Below are 23511 nucleotides of genomic sequence, written 5' to 3'. Positions count from 1 at the left end.
ATAGAAAAAAGCTAAGGGGCACCTGGGTGGCTCAGTCAGTTGGGCATCCGACTTTGGTTCAGGTCATGATCTCACAGTTTGTGAGTTTAAGACCTGCATCAGGCTCTGTGCTGACAGCTCAGAGCCTGGAGCCTGCTTCGGATGCTGTGTCTCCCTCCCTCTCTGCCCCTCCCCTGCTTGTGCCCTCTCTATCTCAAAAGTAAATAAACATTTAAAAAAAATTTTTAAAGAAAAAAGCTAAGACCAGAAAATGAGGTCTCCTAGTAACTGAGGATTTGAGTAGTAAATTTAGTAAAATATTCACATTTATTCATTTAACAATATTAACTGAGCACCTACCTTGCACCAGGCACAGTTATTGACACTAGGGCTATGATAGTAACAAAACAAAACAAAACAAGTCTAGTAGAAGAACCATTGTATGCCGAATACAACACAGATGGACCAGTAGCATATGTTGTATGTAACTACAACCAGAAACACAATTATAGGCAAAAGCATTGAATATAAAAAATAAACACAAAATACAGTGGGATGCCTATTCAATTCTGGGGTCAAGTACAAAACTGATGTTCATCTCAGAAACTGTATTTTAATCTAGTATTAACTTTACAGCTAGCTTTATCTTTTAACAAATGGATGAGTTTCCTGAAATTTTCCTCATAAAAGCTCCATGCTATTATTTTTATTTATCTAGTATTCCTTTCCAGAAAAGATGAGGAATTTTTTTTAAGAGACAGATTATGTCTGAAGTTCTACAAGAGACAGGGGTGTATTCTTTCACAGCAATCCCACCATCCCTAAATACATGATTACAAATATAAACTGCCCTACACAAGAAACTCTCCACTGGTCAAATTCACATTTAAAACACTAAATTAATTACATACACATTATCAGGTGATGGCAAAATATAAATAATCGTACATCAGGTTTCTTGACTCCTTATAAAGGTTCCTCTATCCCTCAACCAATCAATTCTCACAGCATGTCCTCCTATATCTCAAATCTTTACAAATGTTTCTAACGTTTGCGCAAATAAATGGAAACTTCATATACATATGTATGTGTGTATATATACCTATGTGTGTATATTACATGTGTAGACACACATACATGTATATGTAATATACAAGTGTATTAGATCAACATATTGTGCACTATAACTTGCACAATGTTATGTGTCAATTATATCTCAATAAAGCTGGAAAAAGGAAAAAGAAAAATATGTACATATTCATATACATACACAGAGTGAAGTGAGAGAATAAGATCAGTCAAGGGATAGATCTGTGAATATGCAGTATAATAAACTTGACATTCAAAGATGTAATATTCACAGTTATCACTGTTTGAGAACCACCCAGAAAACATTCCATTAAGACGATGTGAGGCTAGAGGCCAGATCCAGAGTAAATGCTAGCCTAAACAAGCATTCACATCTCAAAGGTCGAAAGCAATAACTCTAAAATAATTTTTTAAAAACTAAGCTTCTTTATCAAAAATGTCTCCTCCCAACCCCAAAGAAAGCCAAACGGCTAGCAGTGGTGTTGGAAGTGAAGAAAAACATAAGTACTAAGAAAGTGACAGCTCTTAGTCAGAAAATGTCAAATTTGGTAACAGCTTGTAAGTATGAATGTGAACAAGTCCACCAACTGTTCTATACAAAAAAAAAAAAAAAAAAAAATCATTAAACTGACTCAGCAAGTGTTCCAACCTGAACAAAATCGATTCATCAAAAGAAATAAAACTTTCATTAACACTGAGAAGACTATTAACTTAACAGGAATTCATATATACATATGAAACGTGACTCTCAAAGGAAATAAAATTCAGAGGAAGCAAGGATCCCACACAAAGAGGTCTGAATTTTAAAACCTGAGGATTCACAAAAAGTCTCAGAAAGTATTCCTTGCATATGAAAAGTTTTCTACAATGTATCATTTTCTTTATGGTCAGAAAACTTCAAAGCAGTTCTGAACATGTTTTACACCAATCTAATTCCCTTTCGATTGATATATAATCTCTAAAGAAACAGTCTTCAAGAGGCAACACTTTTCATATTTAAAACATTCATTCATTATGTCTACATTGTGGACCTATAAATCTACAATGCTATGTAACTAAAGCCCAAAATCTTCCCAATGGAATTTAAGGCTATCTACAATCTGTTGCCACCTCACCTGGAAGCTTTGTCTTCCACATTCCGTTCTCCTGAACACATCCTGTGTTCCAATCAAAGGGGACAGTATTTTAGTCTTCAAATATGGCCTAAACTCTCCCAGTCCCACACTTTGGCTAATGTTCCTCTCTTCATCCCCACTACCTCCCCAAACGCTCTTCTGAAATTTCAAATTCTACCAATGCCAAGTCTTGGCCTATTTAGCTCAAAGTAATCTCTCCCTTCTCTGAAGCCCAAGAGTACTTATTATTTTCTATTAAAGAAAAACTCCTCTGTATGTAAATACTGTTTTACTACTTTATGGCACTTAAATTAATGTTCAGTCAGGAGGCAAGAAAATAAGGGTTTTTGAGAACCAGGCATTCTGCTAAACACAGTATGTAACTAATCTAATTTTCTGTGTTATTACTGTTTTTATACCATCATTTTCATGGAGTTTATTACAGACCTTCAAGTTACCATACTTACTTAACCATTGCAACAGATCTTCTGGACTGGCTACTCAAAATACACATTTCCAACCCCTTTCTACCTTGTAACTTCCCACTACAGAGTCTAGAAAGCAAAAGTCATGCTTTCTTAGATTCTGTTGTGGCCAAACATGGCTATGTAACCAATGAGATATATATGGATACCTGCTGGGCATGGGAATGGCACTTATGGGGAAGTTTATCATTCACTGATAAAGGAGACACAACAAAAAACACCCAAGCAAACCTTTTTGCTACTTTTCACTTGATGTCTGTAACTACTGCAATTTTATAACCATAATGCAACAAAGAAGACAATAAGCCAACACACTGGGGGTGAAGGATGGCAGAAGAGAATAACAGAAAAAAGCCTAGTTTCTTTACGTCATCACTGAATAACTTCACCTGCTTATGTCAGAGAAAAAGACTACCCACCACCAGACTTGTGAGAAAAATACGACCTTTGTTAGGTCACTGTTAACAGGGTTTACTTCCTAATACTCATTTCACTATAGTTGGACATTCAGACTGTAACTTTTCACTATTACAAAATAAATTGCTAATGATGTTCTTCATGCATATAGACTTTTTTTAAGCTTTTAATTTTAATTCCAGTGTAGTTAACATAGTGTTCTATTAGTTTCAGGTGTACAATATAGTGATTTAACAGTTGTACATAATACTCAGTGCTCACTATGATAAGTGTACTCTTTAATCCCTATCATCTATTCACCCATCCCCACATACCTCCCTCTGGTAACCATCAGTTTGTTCTCTTATAAAGAGCCTGTTTCTTGGTTTGTCTCTTTTTCTTTGCTTTGCTCATTTTGTTTTGTTTCTTAAATTCCACATATAAGTGAAATCATATGGTATTTGTCTTTCTCCGACTTTTTTCACTTAACTTTATACTCTTTTTTCACTTAACTCCATCTATGTTGTTGCAGATTTCATTCTTTTTTATGGTTGAAAATATTCCACTGTGTTTACATATAAACACATCTTCTTTATCCATTCATCTACTGATGCACACTTGGGCTGCTTCCATAATTTGGCTATTGTAGACAATGCTACAATAAACATAGGAGTGCATGTATCCCTTTGAATTAGTTTTTGTATTTTGGGGGGTATATGCCTAGCAGTGCGATTAGTGGATCATAAGATAGTTCTATTTTTAACTTTTTGAGAAATCTCCACACTGTTTTCCACGGTGGCCATACCGGTCTGCATTCCCACCAACAGTCCAAGAGGGTTCCTTTTTCTCCACATCCTTGCCAACATCTGTTGTTTCCTGTATTTTTGATTTTAGTCATTCTGACAGGTGTGAGGTGATATCTCATTGTGGTTTTGATTTGCACTTCCCTGATGATGAGTGATGTTAAGCATCTTTTCATGTGTCCATTGGCCATCTGTACATCTTTGGAGAAACATCTGTTCATGTCTTGTGCCTATTTTTAATTAGATTATTTGTTTTTTGAATGTTTAATTGCATAAGTTCTTTATATATTCTGGACATTAACCCTTTATTAGATATGCCATTTGCAAATATCCTCTCCAATTCAGTAGGCTGCCTTTCATGCTTATAGACTTTTAAGGGAATTATTTATTTCTCTGGGATAGACCACAACCAACTGAATTACTAGGTCAAAGTATGTTTCCTAATAGATACTGACCAGATAGATACTGTTGATAATAACAAAAACAATGTATGAAAGTAAAGTTTAACACATCTCCCCCGAGCATTGGGTGCTGTCATTGATTTTTAAAAATTCATAGATAGAAAGAAGTATCTCATTGCTTTAATGAGTACTTCTTTGATGGCAATTATTAATATTGACTATTTTGCCATATGTTGACTATTGTCCTATAACAGAACCATCCAAGTACTCATTAAGAGAGTAGTTCAATAAGCTATATTTTGATAGCTTTAAAAAAAATTCTTCTTCCTCATTAAAAATACCAAAAACTGGGGGAAAATATTCAAACTTTATATGAACATATAAAGGCAAAACCAGCAAATCCATTCCTTTACCCCCATTCCACTACCTAGAGATCATCAATGTGAACAGTTTGCTGAATTCTCTTCTGAACTTTCCAGAGATAGATAAGCAAAAATGACATCTGTTTTGGTTACATAATTACTAAAAGTAAGTACAGGAACTACAACTATATATATGTGTGTGTGTATATATATATATATATATATATATATATATATATATATGTGTGTATATATATATATATACACACACACATATATATTTACACACATATATATGTACATATATGTATATACATATATGTACATATATGTACGTATATATGTATATACATATATTAATTTTATGTATTCATATATACATATGAATACATAAAATTAACGAAAGCTATTTTTTATTGAGTTCTTCCTCTGTTATATTTTTCTGAGTGTTTTATTAGCTCATTTCATTGTTACACAAACAAAAAAAAGACACCAAATAGTTATGTACAAACCAATCATTAAAAAGATTTCTTCTTTTAATGTTTATTTATTTTTGAAAGAGAAAGAGATACAGTGTGAGCAGGGGAGCGGCAGAGAGAGAGGGAGACACAGAAGCCGAAGCAGACTCCAGGCTCTGAGCTATCAGCACAGAGCCTGATGTGGGGCTCAAACTTACAGACCATGAGATCATAACTTGAGCTGAAATTGGACACTTAACCAACTGAGCCACCCAGGTGCCCCCAAACCAATCATGTTTAAAACATAAATGTGTACACTAACAGAGATCTGAAGAAAACACAGATGCTAGAGAGTTAAATTTAAAGACCTTGTAGTGAAGTAGGGTAAGACTGAAATGTAAATTTATATGTTGCTGATTTTATTATTAAGGTGGTCACACCCTACAGGCAGTAGGCAAGGCAGGACTGCAGCTTTCAGACTAGAAATATATTTTGGTAATCTTGATCTTCATATACATAAACCTATGACATGTCCCAAATCAGCTAAAGTAGCTACAAGTATGTGTGTGTCTACAGATATATGTATGTAGATACCTCTATGAGTGTGTTTATATATATTTTCTTTAATTTGTAAGAGAATAAGATCCAGAAAACATGCCTTTTTAGAATTAAATCCATTACATAAAACAATGCCTATTATTTTAAGTAATATTCCTAATATAAATACAAATCCCAATGACTTTATCTTAACCTACTCTACAAGTATTAGATTTACTTAACTTTAATAAATAGAACTACCATTCTGTTTCCTGCTAAAACTGTAACACTAACCTGAAAAATTACCAAAATTATAGAAAAAGAAGAAAAACTAATCCTACTTTTAATATAGACAGAAGATGATCTCAAGAAATAGATATTCCATGCTCTCATAAAGGATATGAATAAGCAATTTAGAGAAGAGGAAACCCAAAAGGCTAACAAGCTCAGAAAAAGATGCCTGATCTTGGTGATAACCAGAAAAATGCAAGCTAATATAAATAGGAGATATAACTTTATATTTATGAGATTAGCAAAAAGTAGAATTGTAGATAATGCCAAGCTATATGTGATCATGCTCTGGTAGGTAATGTAGAAAGGGCAGTCATTCTCAAAAGCAATCGGCAACTTAGCCAAATTAGGTTTATGCATGCCCAACAAACCATTACTATGTTAAAGAAATTCTCAAACAGTTCAAAGTAACACAGTTAATGTATACAAAATATCACAAATGGCTATTTCTAAAAAGAGGGAAAAATGACATAATTTGATTTTTGTAAATAAAAAGCACATGTACAGAAAAAATATTTTACAAAGATAAAGAAAAATGAAAGGAGAATATGAGAATGGAGATAAAAATAGATTAAACAAGAAAGGCAATAAATGATCATTGCCAAGTAAATGCAAGTTCAATGAAAAGCCCAAGTGTGTGTTTATGTGTGCATACATATAAAATTCTGTAGGGACACAAACTAAATTGTTAGTAGAATTTACCTCTAAAGAGTACGTTTGTGACAAGGACTAGAACAAGGGAGATACCAGAGATATGGCTGAGTATCTTGTATTTCATATGTACACCTATTCTTATTTTAAAGAAATCATTTCTTGGGGCGCCTGGGTGGCTCAGTCGGTAAAGCGGCCGACTTCGGCTCAGGTCATGATCTCACGGTCCGTGAGTTCGAGCTCTGCATCGGGCTCTGTGCTGACAGCTCAGAGCCTGGAGCCTGTTTCAGATTCTGTGTCTCCCTCTCTCTGACCTTCCCCCGTTCATGCTCTGTCTCTCTCTGTCTCAAAAATAAATAAACGTTAAAAAAAAAATTTTAAAAAAAAAAAAGAAAGAAAGAAATCATTTCTTCTGACAAAGAGTCTCTCCTCGACCAAACTTCAGTCAGGCTCCTGTGAGCCCTCTGCTCCATGAGGCCAGATCTTTAGACTTCCACGTCCACCTTCACATCCCCCAATTTTTGCAACAATCTCACTGTAAGTCATTTTGGCAAGAATCCCTCACCTTCACTATCTCCTCACCCTCAATATATCTGATCAAATTCCTCAACCCCCCCAGTACCCCAGGTGACATTTGGTCACTCTGGCCTGGATTCAGCAAGAATCCTGTCAGATTCTGTCAGTTTAGCCAGAATCCCCCTACCTCTGATGTTTACTCTTCATAATTTACATCCACTGAGACCACCACCACCATCCTGGCCCTGGCTATAAATTCCCAATTTTCCTTGTTGTATTCAGAATTGGGCCCATTGAGATCTCTTTCCCCCTATTGCAATAGTCTCTGATTAAAATCTGCTTTTACCACCTTAACCACTGTCCAGCTCTTGATTTTTTTTAGTATTGCCACATGTAAAATTTAGACAGTTTCTAAAAATAAAGTCTAACTCTGAATTCTAAATAAAGTTTAAAACTCTCTTTTTGGGGGGCACCTGGGTGGCTCAGTTGGTTAAAAGTGTCAAAGTCTTGATTTGGGCTCAGGTCATGATCTTACAGTTTGTGGGTTTGAGCTCAACGTCGGACTTTACATTGATGGTGTGGAGCCTGCTTGGGATTCTCTCTCTGCCTCTCCCCTCCCACTCTCTCTCTTTCTCAAAATAAATAAACTTAAAAAAAAAAAAACTTTCTTGGGGTGCCTGGGTGGCTCAGTCAGTTAAACATCCGACTTTTGCTCAAATCATGATCTCACAGTCAAGAATTCGAGACCCATGTCGGGCTCTGTGCTGTCAGCTCAGAGCCTGGAGCCTCCTTTGGATTCTATGTCTCCCTCACTCTCTGCCCCTGCCCCACCCTCTCTCTCTCTCAAAAATAAATAAACATTAAAAAAATTAATAAAAATTAAAAACTTAAAACTTTTTTTATAGAAAAATTGGTGGTTTTTAGTCAGTGATTCATGCTCTAAATCTCTAATTCACAATATAGCAAACTTACAAAAACATTTTTAAAAATCAGCATAGACTCCTTAACTAGGGAAGTCAAGTTTATTAAAAACAAGCTTTTATTCACAACTACCTGATTTTCATAAAACACTCATTTCCTGATTTAAAAAATGTATATATAAAATAAGGTCAAAATATCAGTAACCGTTTTTATTCAAACAAGAAACCAAGAGAACACAAAGTAGGGAAAATAGTAAAGACTTACTAGACACACATAAAAAATACCTGAGATAAACTTAAGCTTTGATGTACACTGAATCTTAAAGATCAACAAATTCCTGCTTTTGTTTTGGGGGAAAAAAAAAAGCCAGGGAACATAATTTTCCTTGGTAACTCAGGACCAGAACTACGCACAACAATTATTAAAATATACTATACAAAACTTCAATGTTCTTTGATATGGGAATTGGGAAATTCCTACTCCTGGTTCTCTCACTAATCTGTATGATCTTATTAAACTTTTCTGAGCCTCAGTTTCCTTAACTATACAAGGAAACAGTTTAACACTCTGTGATTATATGGAACTGAAGGTGATATGTGGAAAACAAAATGATATGTGAGTTAAGTCCTGATTCCAAGACAATGAGTATTTTTTTCTATTTCTGTTTGCATTCTGTTTATTTTTATGGGGGACTAATAATATACAGTTGAATTAATATCTTCAAAGGCAGTATTACTTTGGCTAATTTTTAAAAAAACTTATAACTGAATTCAAAGACAACAGCCACCTTCCAAAAGATATCCTGACTCTCCAGAAAAATTATCGATTTTTCTATAGTTATCAGTGGTTTTGGTTGGCAGCAAGGCAGGGTTTTTTTCTGTTTTATTAATTGGGCTCCGTTTTGCAAAACTGAACTCAACTGTAATATTATCACTATTAACACATAATGTTAATACATACTGCACTAGGTATTAGAAGTAAATTAAAAAAAAAAAAATATGGTACAAAGGAAGCTGCTAAAGCTCCAAGAGGGCAGAGACTGTGCAAGTGATTGCTATATTCCCAATGCCTACAACAATCACTTGCATGTGGAAGATGCCCAATAAACATTTGTTAAATTAATCAAACAGATTCATAAAAAGTAAACAGTAAAAGATAGCACATCCTAAGTGCCAAATGACAAAGCAAGTATTAAAAAAAAGGAACAATCAAAACCAAAACCAAAAACTTTTCATGTTGGAAATGAGATTAAGCTCAATCTGAATAAAGAAATATATAAATCTGAAAGAATAATACAAACTATGAGGTGGTGGAAGGACATTCCAGAATGATGAAACTTTTTGAGCAATGATTAAAAAAAAAAAAAAAAAAGTAGACGTGGCTTATGTGCAAAGCAAGATTAAACTATGTTGGTTTAGGAACAGTACCCTAATAGGTAGGAAATATAAACAGTCTAATCATGGAAGAGACTTGAAAGCTACTATAAAGAAAAAAGAGTACCTTTTTTTTAATGTTTATTTATTTTGAGAGAGAGGGAGACACCAACTCCGAAGAAGGCTCTAGGCTCCGAGTTGTCAGCACAGAGCCCGGTGCAGGGCTCAAACCCACAAACCACAAGATCATAACCTGAGCCAAAGTCGTCCGATGCTTAACCAACTGAGCCAGCCACCTAGGCGCCCCTAGAGATATAATTTTATAAGACATCTATCTATATAAAAGCAATCAATTGGAGTGGGAAGATTCAAATCAAAGAGAAACAGCTGGGGGGGTGGGGTGGGGGACAAAAAACAAACAAACAAAAAAACAAACAGTATAATCTGGCAAACAAGTATCTGAACAGTGGCCTGAAAGCAAGATCATAAGAGACTGAGGAATAAATAACCCAAGAGAGAGAAAGAGAACAAAGAAACTGAGAGGGAGGAAAATGAGACTAGTAGAAAACCAAAGGTCCTAAATGTGGTCTGTACAGAGAAATTAACAGCGAAATGAAAGAGAACAAGATAGGATGTTGAGAACATCCTATCGAAATGAAAGAGAACAAGATAGTCTACTAATGGGTAAGACTGCTGACAAAGGGGTTTCTTTTATTATCCCTATCAGCTTGGTTGGTTTTTAAATGGGAAAAACTAAAATGGCCTTGCCACAGTGGATACTACCACTGGCATAATGGATTCAGGTCTATCTAAAGTTAAGAATCATCACTTGATGATAAGCTCTACGGGAGCTGGAACTATATCTGCTTGTTTTCCACTGTTAAACTACAACGTATTTTTCTATGAAGCTTTGGCAACTTTGGTATTTCCATACTTCAGCTTTTTTGTGTTCATTCTCACTTGGCTAGCTATAAGGATCTGGAAAACCAAACGTTCATCTTTGATGAAAAGAAGCAGGCTTAGGGGTTTAAAAAAAAAAAAAAGTCCGAATTTTAATTCTAAATTATGGATAACTGGGGCTTTTCTATTTTATTAAAGTAGCAGAGTTCAAAAAAGTTTAAAATCACAGTATATTAATAATGCAACTATAAATACAATTGGAAAAGTAGAATACAAAGTAATGAAAACTACATATTTTATTTAAAGCAAGATTCATCTTCACAGGAAAAAATAATTCGTTATCTATTTAGAAGGAATAAGGAACGTGTATAAAATTTGAACGCATGGATTTTAGAAAAGAAAAAAATGTTACGTGACCCTGCTGATTGTAAAGACTTTTCAGGACACCATGCCAAAGACACTTCCTGGCAGTCAGTGTTTAACACACAAAGGGAAAAGAAAACAAACCTACACTCACAACTACCAAAACCCAAGCACCATTTGCTGCAGCTAACATCAACCTGCAATTATGAAGCCAGTGGCATCCCTAAAAATGAGCTCGGTCAGAATGACTTGGCAGGGCCCAGGCAATGCTCTACACAACAGAATACAGACACTACTTGCTCTAAAAGGCCCTTTCCAAGGGAAGTCATAAGACAGAACTAGCTAGCAGAAAGAGGGACAGACCCTCTGCTCCCATATACACCAACATATATTATACACTCACAAAATTGCCAAATGCTGTAAATATCAAAGATGTCTGAGTCACAGGACCTGCCCTTATGACAATTTAGCTGAGAGACATAATATACATATTTAGACACATATATTTAATACATATTCAGTAACAGTGTAGCCTAATATATGATTCGTTCATTTAGTAAGCAGCTACTATGTGCCGGTAACTGCTAGACCTTAAAACACCCTTAAGTGACTCAAAACCTAGTGAGGAAACAAACACACAAAGCAGAAGACAGGTGGTATAACTGAGACACAGAAGTTCTCAACACTAATCCTCTCTTAACCAAACCTCTGGATTAACCAGTATTCTTCAGTCCCTTGGTAAAACACTGCCCAACGCCCAGGGCACATTAAGTATTCACAGCTAGAGTATGCTATTCTTTATAATTCACCCATACACTGCGTTTTCAGTCAAGTTGTATAAGCTCACCAAGAGTCAATCTGGTTTCCTCCCAAACCTGTTTATGCCAATTGCACTTTGTTGCTTTGATTACATAATTCAATTAAACATTACATAAACCAATAAAACATACGTATGAAAAGAAAAAGTAAGTTGAATGCTTTGGGAAGACAACACAACAAAGGAGACCTACTAAGCAGGAGACCTGCTATCAAATTAAATGTGGGTGACACAACTGTGAAAGACTAAGGGAAAAGTCATAAAAATCTAGGATTCCGTACTGTACACTTTACTCAAGGAAAACCAAAACCAGAAATCATAACCAATGTATTGTAATTGTAGCTTTTTCAAGAAAGACAACACACAACTCCAATCAGGTTCTTAAAAAAAAAAAGTGAAGGGCAGGTGGGCTTGGTCTTACGGTGACAAATGACTATGCATTTATATTATTTTTAACTTAAATGACTTGGTATCATTTCAACCAGATTAACTGCCCAACCACTGATCAGGATGGTGTTTCTGTTATTTATACAAGCTCTTAGGGGAGCATGAAACTTCACTGTGTCTGGAGGTTTCCCAAAGACAGTAAAATGAAACTTGGAAGAGGATTAGAAATTCACCAGGCAGACAAGGGAGCGAAAATATCCCAACCCTATACATTGACTCAAAAGCATGAGAACAAGAAAAGTGTCAAAATATTTTTCCTTCCATTTACCATGCCCAGTCCCACCACTCAAACTTTTCTTACGGCAAATTATTTATCTTTTCTATGAGTTAGGGAATAATTATTACCTACCACAAAGAGCTTTGTAAAGATTAAAATCGATCACACGTGTAAAGTGCTCTACACTGTACCCAGCACATGGTAAGGGATCAACAACAACAATAAAAACTGTTATTATTTTTGGAGGGGAAAGAAGAGGAAACAAAAGCTAAAGTACTGGGACCATGGTACCATCTTCCCCAAGTAAGGACTCTTTGAAGTTCAATAAGTGTGCTGACCCAGATCTCCAGGCTCCTCCTTGTTCCCTTTTAGCTTTACATGAATCCACATTCCTCAGGAGCAGGTTTTGGTTGTGCGTATAATTTAGGCTTTGCTTACTGCTGAACCTTCTCATTTAGGAAATACAAACAAAAAAACTGAGAGTAAGTCCCAGACTGGGCTGTAATTTTCCATCAGGTGAAATTGGTATCACCCTTATGGAATCTGACATCTTATTTATTTCTCCTAACTAGATATGCTGGTATTGGATCCAATTTCTGTCATATGTAAATGAGTGCTAATGAAGCCTGTGTGTAACACTCCCCCGGCCCTTTCCTTGGATCTCTGTAGTGCAGTCATGCCAAGAACCTATTCACCACACCCAAAATACCTATTCCACCCAACCTTCTTCAACATTTCCCAGAGCTCCCCTTAATTTCAGGGCTTCTACTCCTTATTCTTCTCCTGTTCTTACCTAAAACAAAACAAAACAGGGGCGCCTGGGTGGCTCAGTCGGTTAAGCGTCCGACTTCGGCTCAGGTCATGATCTCGCGGTCCGTGAGTTCGAGCCCCGTGTCGGGCTCTGTGCTGACTGCTCAGAACCTGGAGCCTGTTTCAGATTCTGTGTCTCCCTCTCTGACCCTCCCCCGTTCATGCTCTGTCTCTCCCTGTCTCAAAAATAAATAAAACGTTAAAAAAAAATTAAAAAAAAAAAAAAAACAGAACACTACTCATTTTTCCTTGAGCCATACTGCTTCTAAGCCAGTCTACAGTAAAATTTCCTTCTTGCATATCAGTATTTTCTAATATTCCATCATCTTATTTAGATAAGGTACTTTTGTTATAAAAGTTAAATAGCACTGTCTGCCAAAGAAAGTGATTTTATTTCTTTAAATACCTTAATGCATAACAGCAAATACATGGTTGACATTATTATTCTGTTCAAACAGCATATGTAAAACAGATGGGCTGAGAATAACCTAATAACCAAAGTACTACACAAAAGGTGATATACGATCAATAAACACTAACTATATTAAAATATACATATATATATATGTATAAAATATGTATAAAATATACATGTATATATATTTTAATATGTTTAGTATATATAGTATAGCATATGTAGTTAGTATATACATATACGTGCGTGTATATAGCATAGTTAGTATATATATGTATGTATATATAGATATACACATACACACACACAGACACACACACAACATAATTAGGCTACCCTCAGAACAAGCTGGAAAAGATCCGAATTTGCAGATTTTTTTAAAGAAATAAACATTTTACATCAGTATTCTCTACACAAAAATAAAACGATTCGAAGAAACTAGAGTGACATATTGTTAAACACCTTTGAGGAACACAAATCATTGAAAACTTTCCTGAGCCCCTTAAAATGCAATCATTTCACTAAGTTGTTCTGCTTGAAGTTTGAAATATATAAGAATTTACATTATGACAGCTACTCAAAGCATACTTAATCATCTAAATATTGTAATTCACTTGGCTACTTCAGATCAGAAGCAGCTACACAGGGTAAGGGACCAATAAAAGGAGATGATGTATGGAGAACAATGCCTGGGCTTGGGTAGTAGGACTCGTGGGTTCTAAAGTCAATCCCCACCAATTCAGAGTGATCAAGGACCATTTACTTATTCTCTCTGTGGCCCTAACTGATACAACAAGAGATGAGATGGGAATGCAAGCTGGTGTAGCCACTCTGGAAAACAGTATGGAGGGTCCTCAAAAAACTAAAAATAGAACTACCCTACAACCCAGCAATTGCACTACTAGGCATTTACCCATGGGATACAGGTGTGCTGTTTCGAAGGGATACATGCACCCCCATGTTTTTAGCAGCACTATCAACAATAGCCAAAGTATGGAAAGAGCCCAAATGTCCATCGATGGATGAATGGATAAAGAAGATGTGGTATATATATTCAATGGAGTATCACTCGGCAATCAAAAAGAATGAAATCTTGCCATTTGCAACTACGTGGATGGAACTGGAGGCTATTATGCTAAGTGAAATTAGTCCATCAGAGAAAGACAAAAATCATATGACTTCACTCATATGAGGACTTTAAGAGACAAAACAGATGAACATAAGGGAAGGGAAACAAAAATAATATAAAAACAGGGAGGGGGACAAAACAGAAGAGACTCATAAATATGGAGAACAAACTGAGGGTTACGGGAGGGGTTGTGGGAGGGGGGGATGGGCTAAATGGGTAAGGGGCACTAAGGAATCTACTCCTGAAATCATTGTTGCACTATATGCTAACTAATTTGGATGCAAATTTTAAAAAATAAATAAAATTAAGTAGAAAAAAAATAAACAACACTTTTGTAAACCACACCAAAAAAAAAAAAACTAAACAAGGGATGAGACTACGCAAGTTCTAAGGTCCCACAGGAGGTAAAATATTCTTAGTCTAATGAAGGGAATACAAAATTGGGAGTAGAGCTATGCAGGGCAAAGAGAGGGGACGTGCGCACGCGCATCCCTGTCAGCCCTAGAATTCTACAGTTACATGTGCTAAGATGAAGACTACAGACAATACATACTCTAGGAATTAACAACAGGTTCATGTGTACAGTTTCTTCCTCCTGTCTGTCTCTGCTCTCCCCATCTCTCTTCCCTCTCTGTCTCTTCTTTTCTTCTACCCCCTTTCTTAGCTTCTTCTCCTGCCTCAGGTTTCTCTCCTGAACTGCAAAGTTCCTCTGTTCCTATCTCCAGTCCTCAATGCTTTCCAGCTATTACCATCTACTACTACATCTCTAGCCTGCTCCTTACTTCGATACTGTCGGTTTATTGTCAGTATTATTAAACTGTCAGTTTTATCATCACTATTAACAGTGGCATAAGTAGCCACTATGCCAAATGCATCACTTAAACTAGTTCTTGGCTCCTAAAGTTTAATTTAAATAATACCAAATAAGTAAATAAATAAATAAATAAATAAATAAATAAAACCGTTACAAGCATTCTCTCCACAGAAATCTCAACCAGCAAAAGCAAACCACTTATTGGACATTTATTATAGGTCACAAACTTTGCATACTCTATCTTTTTAAAATTACAACTACTCTGTTTGGTGGCTATATTTACAAAGATGGGGCCCAGAAAAATTATATACTGGAAATGATGGAACTAAGGCCCATACTTTCCACAGCCACACTGTGAGAGACAATGACAATAGACTGTTGTGTCAAATTGACCACTAAAGCAAGAAACTCCAAAGATCCCAAGGGCAAGTTTATTTCTAATGGCCCAGAATTGAAACCTGGAATCCATTAATAACATTCATAAATCAAAAAGTATGCTGGGGCACCTGGGTGGCTCAGTCGGTTAAGCATCCGACTTCGGCTGAGGTCATGATCTCATGGTTTGTGGGTTTGAGCCCCACGTTGGGCTTTGTGCACAGCTCAGAGCCTGGAGTCTGCCTCATACTCTGTGTCTCCCTCTCTCTCTCTGCACCTCTCCCACTCACGCTCTGTCTCTCTCTCTAAAAAAATAAACATTAAAAATTTTTGAAAAAATTTTTAAATAAAAATAATTAAAATAAAATAAAATAAAATAAAACAAAATAAAATAAAATAAGCCTGACATCAAGTAGAGAGTAAGCTGACAAAGGGAAATCAGTCCAGATTATTTGGACTTTCAAACACCAATCAAGGACTGATTAATAAAGGGGTTGGTTTGTTTGTTTTAAATTCTGCTTTAATTTTACCAAGATTTTGGAGAGAAGTTGTAGTCTCCCCCCCACCACTGGGACTCAAAGAAAAGTAAACTTAGATAGTAAATAAAGTTTAGGGTCAAATAAGGATATCTCTTAATAGAGAAAAAGTATCAATTATATTTCTCTACAGATAATTACTGGGCCATTCTTATTTGTCAATTTTTGAAAGTAAGATAATTCAGTTTTCAGTAATAGTGCCTCAAATTAACTCTTCTACTGAAAACAGTTAAATATTCTGGACAAAATATTTTTACATATTTAAAAGGCAAAGCTGATAAGAAGTAAGGAATTATTTGGCCAAAATTGAAAGGAAAATGGGAACCTAGTAAGGTAAGAGAACAAAAGCCACTTTTGCTCTAGAGGTACTAGCCAATCAGAACAAATCTGAACCTTAAGTTTGGACAGCCTTATAGGACCCAAAGAGCAAAAACTAAAGACCAGAACCATCCGGAGTAAAAAGTCTAACAGGTGATATGTCCCACATTTAGCTAAGACCCTGTAGCATATTCCTTCAAGGCAAAGGTGAAGGATGCTGGTCCTCAAATGTATTTGTGGCCAAAATTTGCATCAGCTGGGTGGTCCAAAACCTCAAGCAATGAATTGGTTTTAAAATGGTTCTGGATTGCTAATGCCTCCAAAAACCCATCAGAGCAAATGCAAAGACCTTCTAAAGAAGACACCTTTATTTGAGACCTCAGATTAGTCTTAACACCTTTCCAAGGACAGTGAGCAGCACACAAAAATAACTATGCATACAAAGAAATAAGTCACCATGAACAAGGACCGGCAAAAACAAGAGACCACAGAAAGAGATCTCCAAGACTTCATGCAGAGGAAGTACAGATATACCAACTATAAAACAACTATACTCACTAGGTTTAAAGAAAAAGAAACTTGAAGATATCTTCAGGGAACAGGAAACTATTAAGAAAAAATCCAGCAAATTTAAAATGCAACCAAAAGGAACTTCAGTAATAATTAAAATTAGAAACTTATCAGATGGCTTTAAAAGATTAAATTCAACTGAAAAGAAAATTAATGGACTGCAAATAAGTCAGAATAAACAGATAAAGAAGGTCTAAAATACATGTAATCAGAGACCTAAAGATTAAAGAAAAGAGAATGGGATAAAGCAGAAATATAAAGAGATAGTGACTGATGATTTTGCAGAAATCTAAAGAGATAATGATTGAGGATCATGTAGATTTTTCAAAGAGCCTAACAAAGTCACAAATAAAATAAAAAGAAATATATACCCTGAAACATCATAACGAAACTCAGAACACAAAGTCCAGAAAAAAATATTAAATGTAGACAATAAAATAAGCTAGTAAACAGTGGAACAGAGTAAAATCTCCAGGTCTGTTGTTTTAAATAAAAAGAAAAATGATAAGTAAGCATTAGTGTGACTGATTATCTCAGAAGGGTCTAAGGATCAAGCAAGATAATGAATTTAAGGGCTTGGAAAAAACTATACAGGTATCTGGAGACTTAAGTGACAGTCTGTACAAAAACCTGTTTCATTCTCGGTCATTCAACCTCTCTGTGGGCCTCACTTTACCTGCGGAAGAAGGTTGCAGCTGATTTTTTCCAAAGTTCATTCCAGCTCAGAAATTACTCTATCATTATCTCTCTCAGTCAGAGGGAGGTGAATCAAATTATAATATTCTACTGGCTAAAAATAAAACGCTACCTATCATCAGAAAGAATAATAGAAACGTAACAAAAATTATATCCCAATTCTATAAAAAGCCATCCATATCTGGAATACTAACAGATGTGTCCAAACAATACATGTAAAATCAGAAACAAACAACTAAAGCAGTGGTTCTCAATCCGTGCTCCCTTGAGGGAGCTCAAAAAAACACTAATACCAGGGGCACTAAATCCTAAAATTCTGATTAAACTGGTCTGGGGTAGAGCACAGGAAATGAAGATTTTTAAAAGTTCCCCCAGATTATTCTAAGGTTGAGCTAAAGCTAAGAAATACTGAACTAAAGTGACAAAAAATAATTTTGAGTCACACTTGACTCCTCTTTTCCTCAAACGTCACATCCTATCCTTCAGCACACCTTGTTGGTTCTACCTTCAAAAATGCATTCAGAATCCATTAGATTTTGAATACGTATCAAAATAGACATTCACATATCTCATCACTACCAGCTTAGTTCATCTCCAGCCTGGATTATTAACTAGACTCCATGACTCTCTTACCATTGCTTCCCTCCAAGTGCATTCTAAACCCTTGCGATGCTGTTCCTTTACTCAAAACATTTCAACTGTCACCCATCTGGCTGAGGTACAATCTAAAATCCTTACAATGGGCAAGACCCAGTATGGCATTTCTTCCATTCTTCTCCTCTACTCTAGCCACATGTGCCTCATTATTCCTCAAACATTCCAAGCATGCTCCTTTCCCCCCTACTGTTCTCTCTGCCCTCCCAGAACACCCCCTCCTTAATTTCACCTTTTCAGGTCTTGCTCAAATGGCATCTCATCAGGTAAGCCTTTCTTCCCCAGTCCACCCCACCAAGCACTCCATATCCCCCTTATACCAACCACATTACTGTGATGCTTACTACCACCTAACATTTTATGTATGTAAGTATTCATTATTGTCTGCCTGTAGGATCTATTTTAACCATCTTGTTTCTCCAGTGCCTAGGACAGGAGCTGGCATAAAATGGGTGAATAACATTTGTTGACTGAAAATATGAATCAATAATGCCAAAATCCAGATTAATAAATACTCCAGTCTCTATGCCACATGCCCTAAGCTACTCAATCATATCACCTTTTTCATACAATTCTAACATTTCCAGGTAAATAACAGAGCCTTCCCTACTACACACACCCCCCAAAATCTAGGGCCAATAGTTTTTGTTTTGTATTTACATGCCTGCTTTCTATTAAGTCAGTAATTTTCAAATAGGTTCTCATTACTTCATTAAGTTCTTTCTTCTTGCTATTCTCCCCATTCACTGCTAGCTCTCTTTTGTGCTATTCTAAGAAAATCTAAGCCCCCACAATGATAAACACTCTGATTTTCCTACATCTTGCTTGTCTATCACTCCAACTAGACTGCATACTTCTTGAAGGTCATCTAGCTCAATGTCTCGCATAAAAGAAATTTCCCTCGATTGTTACGATTAGTATTCCAACTCCAATTCCTTTGACAAATATAAAGCTCAGTAATAACCCTAACCATTCTTTTCCCATGAACTGCCTATTCTCATCTGAATGGTGGTAGTGAGGCAGGAGGGGGATTGTCAAAAATAAAGAGAATTCTAGGGATACCTGGGTGGCTCGGTTGGTTGAGCATCTGACTTCGGCTCAGGTCATGATCTCATGGTCCGTGGGTTCAAGCCCCACGTCGCACACTGTGCTGACAGAGCCTGGGGAGCCTGCTTCAGATTCTGTCTCCCTCTCTCTCTGCCTCTCCCCTGCTCCCGTTCTGTCTCTCTCTCTCAAAAATAAATAAACATTAAAAAAATTTTTTTAAAAAGAGAGAGAGAATTCTACATTAACTGAGATGGGCAAGGAGGGGAAAATGATAAGTTTACAGCACAGTATAACTGGTTCCTTCCTCCCAAGACCTGAAGAAGGGAGGAAGTGGTAAAGGCAGACCAGGTAGGTGACAGCTTGGATTGCCTTGCACAACTCTGTCCTGACAATCTGAAAGAGCAAGACTAACAGGTTCCTGAAGGGACAAATTAGACTTAATCTTAAAGGTATTTTTGTTGACTTCGGTGTTAATGACTTGAGAAGAGATTTAAAAACCAAAGAGAGGACATCAATTAATCCAAATTTCATCACCACTCATTCTCTGACTTCCGATTTCTTCTAGAAAAATTTAAATGGCAAAAGAAAAATGAAGGGGTATGTTCACATTTAATGATGTTGATAAAAAGAAATTATTTTAAAAATATGTTTTCAGTTGTGAGACTCCCGCAAACTCTCTTCCCAAAAAGTATGTTATTTGTTCTGTTTGGAAAATATGACACATGTTTAAAGTTCCTCCCTGGATGCTTAATTTAGTGTAAGCACAAACGAAAAGATACTGTAAAAATGCAGTGCTTTCAGTGTGAGGAGCACCAATTGGAAACCTACCTGAGCTTTAACGTTTGCCATTAAAAATCCCAGAAATAGCACGTGTGTGCATGTGTGTGTAAAACTGAAGAGTGACTACAATTATGGGTAAATTGAAAAGTTGAAATGGAGGGGTGGAAGGGGAGAACTGGGAGACAGGACAAGGGTAAGATGAGCTGCAAACTCCCGAACCTCCACAAGTAAAAAGGGAAGAGTTATTATCTTGTTTGTTTTTGACCAAATTAGTGTGACTCACCTTCCCTAAACTGGAAATTAAAATTTAAGCAGCCACATAAAAAAATCATTCTCCACACCCGAACAACGTTAACGCTAAAGCCTGCCTTTAACACTTCCTTGAAGTCTGAAATCCGCAATTTCATTTATGGAATGCACTGTTTAATAAAGTGAATTACTAATAAATTTAAATGAAGCATTCAAGTCTGCTTATCACTATACAGACATGGTCAGATTCATTTTGAGAAAAGTTACAAATACCAACAGACTAGATACTAAAGTACATAATGGCAGATGTAAAAAAAGTTGCCAAAGAATACAAACATAGAACTGTGGAAATAAAGAATGAGAAGAAATTTTAGAAACTATGGGTCACTGCCTCGCTTCACTCAACTCCTCCCAGAGGCCTTCCTCACCCACCCCACCTAAAATAAAAAAAGCTGCCGGGAGCCTGGGTGCTCAATCAGTTAAGCATCTGACTCTTGGCTTCAGCTCAGGTCATGATCTCACAGTCTGTGAGTTCGAATCCCAGATGGGGCTCAGTGCTGACTTGGGATTCTCACGATCTCACAGTTTGTGAGTTCGAACCCCAGATCGGGCTCCGCGCTGACGGGATTCTCTCTCTCTCTCTCTGCCCCTCCCCTGCTCACTCGCTCTCTCAAAATAAGTAAACAACCTTAATAAAAAAATAAACAAATAAAATAGCTGTCCCTATCACATTCTATTTCCGTACCTGATTTATTTTCCTCATCCAAGGTGCCATTATGGTTCGGTATATTATGTACTTACATTTGCTGCTTGTTTGCCTGCCGACTAAAACGTAAGCTCTATGAGGACCGAAGCTCTGTCAGTTGTGTTCATCCCAGGCCCTCGAGGCACACAGCTGGCACTCAATAAAGTACTGAATAAATAAATGAGGAACCTGAAGTTCACAGAGGTTAAAGGATTTCCTCAAGGTCACAGCCAGCAGTAAGCACAGCTGGTACTAAAACGCTGTCTACTCCCTCTTTCCATAGCCACTTCCACTAGGCCAAAGCACCCTGCTCCAGCACATGATTTTCTAGTTAACAGATTCCTTCTTTTCTTTTTTGAAGTGCCAAAGAAAATACCCGTTACCAAAAAAAGTGACACGCTGGGTAGCATTTTAACTTCAAGTGTTTCACCAACCAAAACTATACTCAGATTTCAGAAGTGTACAAGATTAGCCAGTAAAATAGAAAGGCACAGCCACTCAGTTCTTCGAGTTCCTTGTGAAACTGGTGTGTGCCTTGGAAGTTTTAACATCAGCTTCGGAAACACACTTAGCAATTCAGAATGGCCTGTAAAGTATCAGCCTCACTTTCTTCTAAGAGCCCACAACAGCTCCTTCCTGGATATGCTTTATCTTGCAGATTATGCAAGGAAATGTAACCAACTTTAAAGTCCCTTTTAGTTCCTTTCAAAGTACAAGGCAATCTCACAAAACCCTGGGCATAAAATTAACCCTTGGGAAGTTTCAGATTCTGACAATAGGAAACCATCTCCGAACCATCACCTGATGGTGATCATCTAGGTTCTTCATGATCTGAAATACCTAAAAGAAACGCGGAGGTGGGGGGTTGGGGGGGGTGGGTGGAGGAAGAGGAAAAGAGAAGAAACATTTACATACATCAAAAAGGAGCTGATATCCCTCATAATACTTTAGCCCAACATCAGCTTCTTGCCTAAAGTCAAGGCCCCACGCACACAACTTCGGTTGTCTGCTTTGGTCACCTCCCTTTCAGAGAGACAGGAGCCAACTACCAATACCTTTCGCAGGGAACATCTCTAGACCTAGGATGGGACTCACTAGGGCAGAGGATGATTTGCTAGACGTCTCTCAAAACTACTGTCAGCCCAATTAGTTAACTGAAAGGGACGACCTAAAATGTGGGACGGCAAGAGAGTTGAAATGAGACTGAGTTAAGAGTGTGAAGGAGCAGACGAAAAGGAACGGGGAGGGTAAACAACGCATCAGGGGCTGGAGTGGGAACCTAGGTCAAGGCAGCGGGGTCAGGGAAAGGCAAAGGTGAAGGGGGGAAAGAGATGCGGTTTCTGAGTGGGATGGGCGGGAGCAAAGGGGGAGGGGACGAGGGGGGCCGAAGGGGGAGAGGGGGGAAGGGTCCTGGGCGGGGCGGAAGGGAGCGAAGAGGCGGGATGAAGAGGGCCAGGCCGGGAGGGTCTTTACCTGCAGCTCCGCCCGCTCTACCTCCCACTGGGCTCTCTCCACCTCGAAGCGGGCCCACTCGTGCTGCAGGAAGTGCAGGATCCCAGGGAGGCTGTATTGGGCTCGCGCCGCCCCCGCCGCAGCCGCCCCGTCGCCGGCCGCGGCAGCCTCCGCCAGAGGCCCGAGACCCTTGGCACCGCCGGCGCCCGGGTGGTTGTTGCTGAAGAAGACGCCGGGACCCGCCTGCTCGTCCATGGCGGCCGCAGAAACCCCGGGAGCTGCCCAGGAGCCCAGCAGCGGAGGCAACGGCGGCGGCCAGCAGCGCCTCCTCCTGCCTCCGCCGCTCCCCGCCCACACCCCAGTCAGCAGGGAGCAGCCGCCTGGGCGCGGGGGCCGGCCGAGCCCGGGACGGGCCGGGAAATGGGTCAACTGCGGCGCGCGGGCGGCCCAGGGCTTGCTGGGAGTTGTAGTCGCGGGGCGGGGCGGCGGCAAGCGCGGTCGCGGCGGCCTGTTGGGCTGCGAGAGACTCGGGCGCGGCCGCAGCTCCGCCCCCGGCCCGCCCCTGCCCGCCCCTGCCCGCGGCGGTGGGGGCCGACCGGGCCGGGAGCGCGGGTTTCCTCACCCGCCGATCGGGCGCGAGCGGGCTGCGCGCCAGTGCACCCCTCGCACGCGGAAGTTCTCGGGCGGCGCGCCCTGTTGCATACACACACACACATACACACACACGGAAGTTATCGCGCCAAGATACCAGTCCGAGCAGCACATCTTTCAGGGCTTCCTGGTGGTTGTGCTAAGAAACA

The 23511-nt window shown here is 38.2% G+C and overlaps 1 protein-coding gene across 4 annotated transcripts in view; it reads right to left on the bottom strand.

The window, feature by feature from the left end:
* Positions 1 to 23098, bottom strand: part of STRN (striatin) — a 90737-nt gene extending 67639 nt beyond the window's left edge. For 2 of the 4 annotated variants that reach the window (XM_042933254.1, XM_042933255.1), the window contains exon 1: positions 22733 to 23098. In XM_042933254.1, the coding sequence (XP_042789188.1) occupies positions 22733 to 22966 (234 nt within the window). In that variant the 5' untranslated portion in view covers positions 22967 to 23098. The remainder of the gene's footprint in view (positions 1 to 22732) is intronic. The other 2 variants (XM_042933256.1, XM_042933257.1) reach the window with 1 other exon arrangement.
* Between the last annotated feature and the right edge of the window lie 413 nt (positions 23099 to 23511).

Source organism: Panthera leo, chromosome A3, assembly GCF_018350215.1.
Source record: "Panthera leo isolate Ple1 chromosome A3, P.leo_Ple1_pat1.1, whole genome shotgun sequence".
NCBI lineage: Eukaryota > Metazoa > Chordata > Mammalia > Carnivora > Felidae > Panthera > Panthera leo.
This window is presented reverse-complemented; position numbering and strand designations above follow the sequence as displayed.